At 40.1% G+C, this 8,674-nt stretch overlaps 1 protein-coding gene across 1 annotated transcript in view; it reads left to right on the forward strand.

The window, feature by feature from the left end:
• Positions 1-2,862, forward strand: part of LOC115366531 (gamma-aminobutyric acid receptor subunit alpha-2) — a 28,583-nt gene extending 25,721 nt beyond the window's left edge. The window contains 4 exon segments of the mRNA XM_074933725.1: positions 50-138; positions 140-253; positions 2,527-2,557; positions 2,560-2,862. Coding sequence (XP_074789826.1) covers positions 50-138; positions 140-253; positions 2,527-2,557; positions 2,560-2,846 — 521 coding nt within the window. The 3' untranslated portion in view covers positions 2,847-2,862.
• Positions 2,863-8,674: the final 5,812 nt, after the last annotated feature.

Below are 8,674 nucleotides of genomic sequence, written 5' to 3' on the forward strand. Positions count from 1 at the left end.
CATGACCAAGTTACGATCAAGCCATGATTTTGTTGTTCTCTGTTTTCAGGTGTAACCACTGTTCTTACAATGACAACGCTCAGTATAAGTGCACGGAATTCCCTTCCCAAGGTCGCCTATGCCACCGCCATGGACTGGTTTCATCGCCGTCTGCTACGCCTTCGTCTTCTCTGCTCTGATTGAATTTGCCACTGTCAATTACTTCACAAAGCGTGGATGGGCTTGGGATGGGGAAGAGTGTTGTGAATGCAAGGTAAAAACACATCTAACAGGCAGTAGTTTCAGAAAAAAATCCTCAGCATTGTGTGTGGAAGAAGCCAATTCTGCTAGATTGAGTTTTCTTTGTGAAAGCATTTTTGGAGGCAGAGCTGCTCTGGAGGAAGCAGAAATAATCTTACTGGATGAACCTGGATGAGTGGAACCAAAGAACTGCAACATTTAGAGAGCAAGACAACCAACTGGCAAACTGGAGTGACAAAGAAGTGCTGTGCTGAAAATACAAATAGAAAATATGAATGGAACTAAGCTTTTCTCATTCATTTATGGCTGGTCATCATAGTAGATTTTTTTCACAACAGCCATTTTGATGTAAATAGCAGGGTAAACACTGGTTAATAGATTAAGTTTTGTTCCATTGTAACACAGCAATGTTGGCTTGCTGGAAAGACTCTTCTCCACTTAATTGGAGGAGGTCCCTCATTAATGTCATTATTAACATCAGTAACCTCTCTAACGCTTCAGCCTTGTCCCAAAAAGCATATTTCGTGGTCACGTTGACAAAGTTTTGAGAATGTAGTGTGTTCTCTAAAAGTGTGAAAATGCAGTATGCTCAAAGATGTCAGTATACACAAGTGCAAGTGCTGCTAATCTAGGTTACCATCTAGACATGACAAGGTAACATGACGCTGTCGTCAGCAGACATTTTGGGTCATTTCTAGTTAGAAGAAAAATGCTGTTGTTACAGTACGTTGAATTTCTGTCACACGTGCCAAAATATGATACTATGAAGATTAGTATACAGGATTTACAGTTTAGTATTAATATGCAGTGTGCTTTTGGGACATAGCCCTTGTTTTTTCATCAGGCTTCAGTCTAATGTTACTTAGCCAGAACAAATGTCCAAAGCTTTGTCGCGCTTGATGTTGTTATTCACTCCTTGTGGTGTATAAAAAACTCATATTTAAGTTGCTTTGGCTAAAGGCGTCCGCCATATGTGAATGGAATTGAAATGTGGCTCTTTGGATCCACTTATTGGTTTGACTCAACCAATGAGATTATTTCTGCCTCCAGGAAAAGTTTGCAGAATTAAAATTCCAATCTTTGCCGTTCTTCCAGTGTATTGTTAGCCACGGGACTGCGGTAGTCGTGACAGACTAGAGGCAAGTTTGATAGGAAGAGCACTGATTAGAATTCCAGTGCTGGTAGGAAATTTGGTTAAGGCCCTGAAAGTGACTGGAGAAGTGCCAGTGATGCGCTCTGCCCATAAATAACTATGATGTGCCCCAGGCAAAGCACTTAACCCCTAAACTGCTCCAGGGGAGCACTCAGGGCCTATGTGTGTACTACTGTGATAATGGTAGCTGTCTTTCTATGTTCAAGACAAAGACATGAATTTGAAATATGGTCATATAAAACAAGCAAATATAAAAAGATAAGAATAAACATGCTATATTAAAACTTGTATAGTCATCTATGTAAAAATAGCACTTCAAACAGACGCACATGGGCGACAGACTCCACAGTTTATTTTTATGAAAGGGAAAAATAAGCCGACTTTGACAATAATAATACCAAACTAAGATAAAAGAAGATTGGTGAAATAAATCACTGACCATTCTTTAAGGTAACTTTAGGGGAAGCTGTGGTATTAATACCACAATCCTGCTGTTCAGGTCATTTTTCCACTGGAAGGCTGTGGACTGTTTGTTTTGCTCTAAGTCATGATAATATAAGAAAGGCCTGAATAACTCTGTAATTATATTATTACCCCAATCATAATTTGTGACATCCTGTTGCAGCTGAGGCTACATTTTGTCAAAATCTTAATGTGGGCCTCCAGGGAAAATGTAACTTTATTTGGTGTGACGCATGTTTTTAATAACACGTGACATGCATACTTCAGTATGATGCTTTATTATACCCTGTTCTGACACCGTGTATTATATCACGTGTCAAACCCATTTTTCATTGTAATTTAGCAGTAATAATGTATAATTTTGAGATCCAGATCTTTCTTGAAGACAGAAAGAAACTTTGGAAAATTGCAAAAACAAACAGAACTGGATTTTTTCAGCTTGTTGCAGAACCCACAGTCCTTTGCTGGCCTTTATTCTGACTGCACCATATATTTAGTTTGATCCATATCTAGATACCCTTCATTATGGGTTAGGGGTTAGGGTTAGGGTTAGGGTTAGGGTTAGCACTCCCATATGTACATGTTTTTTTAATGAGGATGAGATGGTAATACTGAGGTTGCCTCTCAGTCCTTTTCTTACTCTGCTCCTACTCCCTTTGGTCTTTCAACAGAAAAAAGAGAGGGCATCTGTTGTCAAGAAGAATACGCCTATGCCGTAGCAGTGGCTAATTACGCACCCAACATCACCAAGGACTCCACCATGCTTCCCACCATCGCCAAAGGCGGAGCTTCGGATCCCAACAAGGCCAAAGCTGACGGCAAAGCCCAAGAGAGCAAGAAGACGTTCAACAGCGTCAGCAAAATTGATCGGATGTCAAGGATTATGTTTCCAGTTCTCTTCGGCACCTTCAACTTAGTCTACTGGGCCACCTACCTAAACAGAGAACCGGTTATAAGGATATGGTCCCTTCTAATTAGAGGCCAGAGTTAACAGGTTCTGGTCTGGGGACTAAAAGACGTACCAAATACTTCCAGCAACTGCACACACAAAGCTTTGCAGAGTCAAGTCCTGGATTGCATTGTGATCCTCTATCCTCTCCTGTTTTCTACACCACTGTCTGCAGCACTTTTGAAAACCTGGCTTTTGTAAATGTGTATGTATATTTATATTCATGGTTTCATGGTGACATATTGTGTGATTACTTATATTAGAGTGCTTATTTCCTTGAACGTATGGTTCCAGTTATGTGGCTACATACAAATCAATGGAGACTAAACACATAAGCATTAACACACAAATGTTATTTAAGATTCTTTCTAAATGTGTTGAATTCTGCTGGTTGCTGCCCACTTCCCTCTTGATATTGCAGAATATCATTTTCTTTTGGGGGAGTTGGACCGATTATATGATGTTTATTTGCCATCTAACAGTGGCCTGACTCTTTTTCCTGTCCAAGCCAATGCAAAAACACACCTGTACAATATTGTGTTTCAGTATATAAGTTGTTTTATTGTCTGTGACTATAGGTATGGGGCTGTCTCTGCACACTGACCTCCAGAATTGTTGAAACACTTGGAGCCAAAAAAGGCTGTCAAAATATTTCACTGAACACTGGCATTTTCTTTTTTAAAGATTAGATTTTTGGCATTTCTGCTTTATTTGACAGTCACAGTCAAGAGAGACAGGAAAGGCAGGGGGTGACACGCAACAAAGGGCCTGAGGTCAGATTCGAACCCGGGATGCAGCGATCAGGACTCAGCCTTGGCACATGGTACACGCTCTTATCTGGCGAGCCACCGGGGTGCCCAGCGCTAGCATTTTCTACAAATATTCAGAATGATCCGAGTTACAAAATTGATGAGTGCATCCTATGAAAGAAACACAGAAAAAGAAGCTTCAGTTAGAGAAAAGAAAGCATGTTGGAGCGTTTAAAGCTTTATAACTCAAGCATGACTCATTATAGTGTAATTCACTTTTCTTAGTAGATACATACTGTATATATAATCAATAATCAATCCCACACTCTGTTTTTCTCCCCCGTCAAAGAATACATTTTTTAAAATGCTGGACTTGCATGTCTGATATGATAGGAATATGCTATCGTGTTAGGAAAACCAGGAGGAATGTGTGCACCTTTCTTCAAAAGCACACAAATAAATTTGAAAATTCATGATTATTTGCACCTTCTTTTTAAAAGTAATAATAATAATTTGATACGCCAATTGCAACATGTCACCTGTAAATACACAGTTTCTGCTATCAGGTTTTGAATGAACACAAACTGCTACAACTCGGTGTTTAGATGCATAATACTTGTGTGAAAACATGTTTGGCTTTTGCAGCTTTTTATTGGCTCCTCCTCACCAAAGGTGCTAATGATTTTGGAGGACACTGTACACACTCAGTGACATGGAGCACTGTGGCATCAAATATCATGTCAGCCATAAAAGTTTTAACTCCAGTGGTATCCATAGCCAACGGCTATCCCATTTCAAAATCCCTCAAGCTATTTTTTTAAAATAATTATAGATAATTCTAGAAAGATAGATCATGTTTCCAAGTCATTTCTCTGTCGTTTGGTGTCTTGTTGTAGCAGGCCTAAAGTGAAAAAATGAAGCCAAGGATTGGGACAGGATTATAGCTGTGTCATCTGAATGTCCTGGATAGTCTGAAGTGATTTAATTTAGATTTCTTTGCGACTGATTGTTGTATACACGCTAAAACTCTCAGAGGCCATGTGCTGATGTGATCAAATCTGATGAACAGCCCGAAATCAGGCACAACCCAATGACCAGGTTTTGTAATGTGGTGTTTTACTGGAGAAATCATCGCAGCATCATAAAAATATCATGAATCTACCAAAATTTGATGAGATGTGGTGTTGCACAAGGGTTGGAGGATACAGAGCTGGCGAGCCAATCAGTGGACACAAACATGATTTATAGCAAGTGGTTGGAGTTTCAATCAGAATCAACAAATCACAGCAAATACAGCTGCAAAACGTAACTTTTAGTCGGACTGTATTGAAATGAAAGTAATTCGCAAAAGAATGCTTGTAATGTTTGAATGTTCACACAGGGAAAAAGTCAAAATGAGCAAATATTTTCTATGAATGGCTCATTTTCCTCTTGATTTGCCTAGCTTGATCCCATGGCAAAGTTATGGGAATGGTCAGGATTTTGGGAATAGAAAGAGAGAGAGAAAAAAAAAAAATCCATATTAACCTGCCATGGGTAGACTGCGAAGTTAAATAACCTTCAGCTCCATATCAGTAGCCACACGTGGTATTTTACTGTGTTATTTTTTTCATGAGGTGACATGATTTAATTCACGTCAATGTTTTGGCTTAATTTGATTGTTGAACCAAACTTTGCATGAAGTGAAAAATCTAGCACTTATTTTGGGGGGGATTAAATTATGTTGTACAATTTATTATTTGTTTATTTTTAACTCTAACTTTTTTTTTCCAAAGTCCTGATAGAATCTTAAAACATTCCAGATAAAATGATTGTCCAGAAAGTGTATGCTTGATTTAGTACACACTGTTTCTAATAAAAATACATATCATTTCAATTCTTAACAGCTGGTTTGATGCGTCTTTGGGGTGTTTGGAAGATTTCACTTTGAATAAATATTTAGGTTGAAGTAGCTCTGTGGGCATAAGAGCTCCTGAGCAGTTATAACTTTATCACTTGTTGTCTACCCACTGAAAAAGGGGATTAATGCTCAGCAGCTGGCATATTTCAGGTTGATAGATGATGAGATGATTTTATGCCAAAGTGAAATATGGCTTTCAAGTTCCCCTTGCCAGGCTGCCAGGCTGCCAACCTGCCAGTTGGAGAAAAAATTAGCAAGCATGGTGAAGATAATTTTCTGATTTAGCCTGGAACCAATGAACAGTTGGGCACGCTCGCGACTCAGCACGGCTTGTTCCAGCCATATTGTAGAATAAAGCTCATCTGAGTGGAAAACCTCTCTGTGCACACACTCAGTCTTATTTACTGTCCACGGAGCAGCTTCAAACTTAATTTCGAAGATATTTGAAAACATTTTGATGACATCACAGGAGTTTGCCAGCACGCTGTTTATGCCTCAATCACTTACACAGCAAATACACTGTGTGTGTAAGCAATTTCTCCAGCTCCGGGGCCTCATTTCACAGTGATTAAGTCTTGAACTGCCAAGCCGATTGTAGTTGTATTTACACAAATATTTCTTGGAGGCAGAGCTGCTCTGGAGGCAGAAATAGTCTCATTGGTCAAGTTAAAACTCAATGAGCCTTGGTTTTTCTGTTTAAGAAGCACTGAAAGGAAGCCCAGCGAAAAGGATAAGGGGTAAAAGAGGACGTTGTTAATACTATGAAACCTCCTACTCCTGTTACTTACTGGAAAAAATACTCCTCCATACTTAATTATCTAGTATGTTAGCTAGTTCATCCAGCCAACCTTCCAGTTACTAGCTATATTAGGCAATTAGCCTAACCTCGTACGCTAACGTGACCTCCCACGATCATGACTACTATGAACCAATGAAAAATAAGAAAATGAAATTGCGTTTTTTTTTTTTGTTTTTTTGTTTTTCCTATTTAGACCGTTCTTCCTTTGCTATTAAAGTTTTCCAGTTCGCTAGCTTGAGCTCTGACAAACTGTGGTAGACCTTCTCAACAGCGGCCATTTTGTCAAGAAATAGCAGGGTAAACACAGGCGCTACTAATGACATTAATGAAGGTTCAGGTCCATTCAGGTCTAACCCAGAGTCCTGCTGGTGTTCATGCTGCTCCACTGGAAAGACTGAAAACAACCTTAATTAATGTCATTGGTAACACCTGTGTTTACCCTGCTATTTCATGACAAAATGGCGGCTGTGGAAAAAAAATCTATGGGTGGTGCTCAGTTGGATCTGCCATTTGCAAAAAACTCACAAGATTCAAGTGTGTAACCTTAACCTAGCCCTAACTTAAGCTTAAACGTGGCCCAAACTGCTCTTGTGGATCCAGTTGAAGGTCTTTTGAGGTTTAATTCAACAAGTGAGGTCATTTCTGCCTCTGGGAAATGTTCAATTAAAACTCCAACCACCAGGTAAGGTAGAGACCATGGCGCTGTGGCGTGTCGGCAGCTCCTCTCCTCCTTCAGCGGGAGGATGTGTTTCCCGCAGCTGACGAGCAGTGTTTTTGTGATGCCACGCAGGACTGTCATTACGAATGTCGTGGTTGACGGCACACAGAGCCCCGTGGCACTGAGCTCCAATGCCGAGCCGGCTTCGCTCTCCGGCCTGAGCTCCCCGCCACTCAGAGGCTGCACGCTCCCCGGCGAGAGGTCTGCACTCCCTGGACTCGGTCTCCTCAGTCCACAGCTGACCCTGCTCAGCGGCTGGGAGACTGGCCTGACAGAAATCAATACTGATGGATGTGACGCATCTACTGGCTGGAGGAGCAAAATAGCAGAGCTGCCGTTTGACATGTTGAGATATGTCTTTTCATAACTGACAGCCACTGAGCATTGATCACACATTTCAGATGGGGACATTAATATCAGATTCATGAACTTAGTCCAAGCTGCTCAACAGTGGACAATTTTACCTCTTACATTTAAATAAATGTGGTGTGATTCAGACAACATGCCTTATATCCCTGTAAAATGACCACATGCAGCTGTATCTAAGCCCACAAAGTCAAGATTAAGGCTGAAAAAGCATGACTGAGACTCCAGCCTGCCTGAGATCACGGCTGATCTGATCGGTGACTTTAAAGGTGCTCGTATGAAGGATGAGCTTGATTCTCGGATGAAACCACATCGTTTGAAAACCTATTTGTGGTAATAGAGGACTGTAATCTCTGGCTGCACGCTGACAGAAGGGAAGCAGTAATCTATTCTTGTGCATGAGGCAGCATTGTTGTCATAACAACCGCTACCCATTTTTATCCTTCATCTGACAGGGCGAGTGGGCGGGACTTCCGGCTGGCTGAGCCTCTCCAAAGATAATATACACGAAAAGAGGCTAATCTGTCTGTTACGTCTGCGTTGATTTTAGCTCCTTTGAGATCCCATGCTGCTGTGTTTTCCCTGCTAGTTGCTGCACATCAAGAGTGACAGGAGAGGTCTTTATTGTGGTTAAACCTTCCACTGAAAGAAGCTGCTGTATTTGATGGATGTTTACAACATCCATTGCATGTCTGTCCGTCCTGGGGAGGGATCCCTCCTTTGTTGCTCCCCTGAGGTTTCTTCCTATTTTTCTCCCTGTTAAAGGGTTTTTTTAGGGAGTTGTTCCTCATCCGATGTGAGGGTCCAAGGACAGGGGATGTTGTCTTTCCTGTAAAGCCCTTTGAGACAAATTTGTAATTTGTGATTCTGGGCTATATAAATAAATAAAATTGAATTGAATTGAATTGTATTGAATTGATGGATTTTTCAGATAGTGTTGCAAGAAGATGAGGACCACATAATCATTGGTATTAATATTATTATGAATATTAATAATAACAGCAACAACTACAACAACATATGAAAGACGAAAAGAAGAAATTTTCTTTCTTTCTTTTTTGGACCTGCTAGATCTGCTAATAGTGACCAGTAGCATTTACTTATTGATTTATTTGCTTTTTTGTTTATTTGATATTCTATCTGGAAGCCCTTGCAGACATTTAGGACCAATGAATGAATGAATGAATATATAAATAAAAATAGTGTTCTGAAATTTATCTCAGAATTCGGAATTATTTCTTCGAATTCGGAGATTAAAATCGGAATTGTGATTTTAATGTGACAGTTCAGAGAAAAAAAGTCAGAATTCTGACTTTATTCTCAGATTTATGACTTTTT

This window comes from Myripristis murdjan, chromosome 10 (genome assembly GCF_902150065.1).
Source record: "Myripristis murdjan chromosome 10, fMyrMur1.1, whole genome shotgun sequence".
Classification (NCBI taxonomy): domain Eukaryota; kingdom Metazoa; phylum Chordata; class Actinopteri; order Holocentriformes; family Holocentridae; genus Myripristis; species Myripristis murdjan.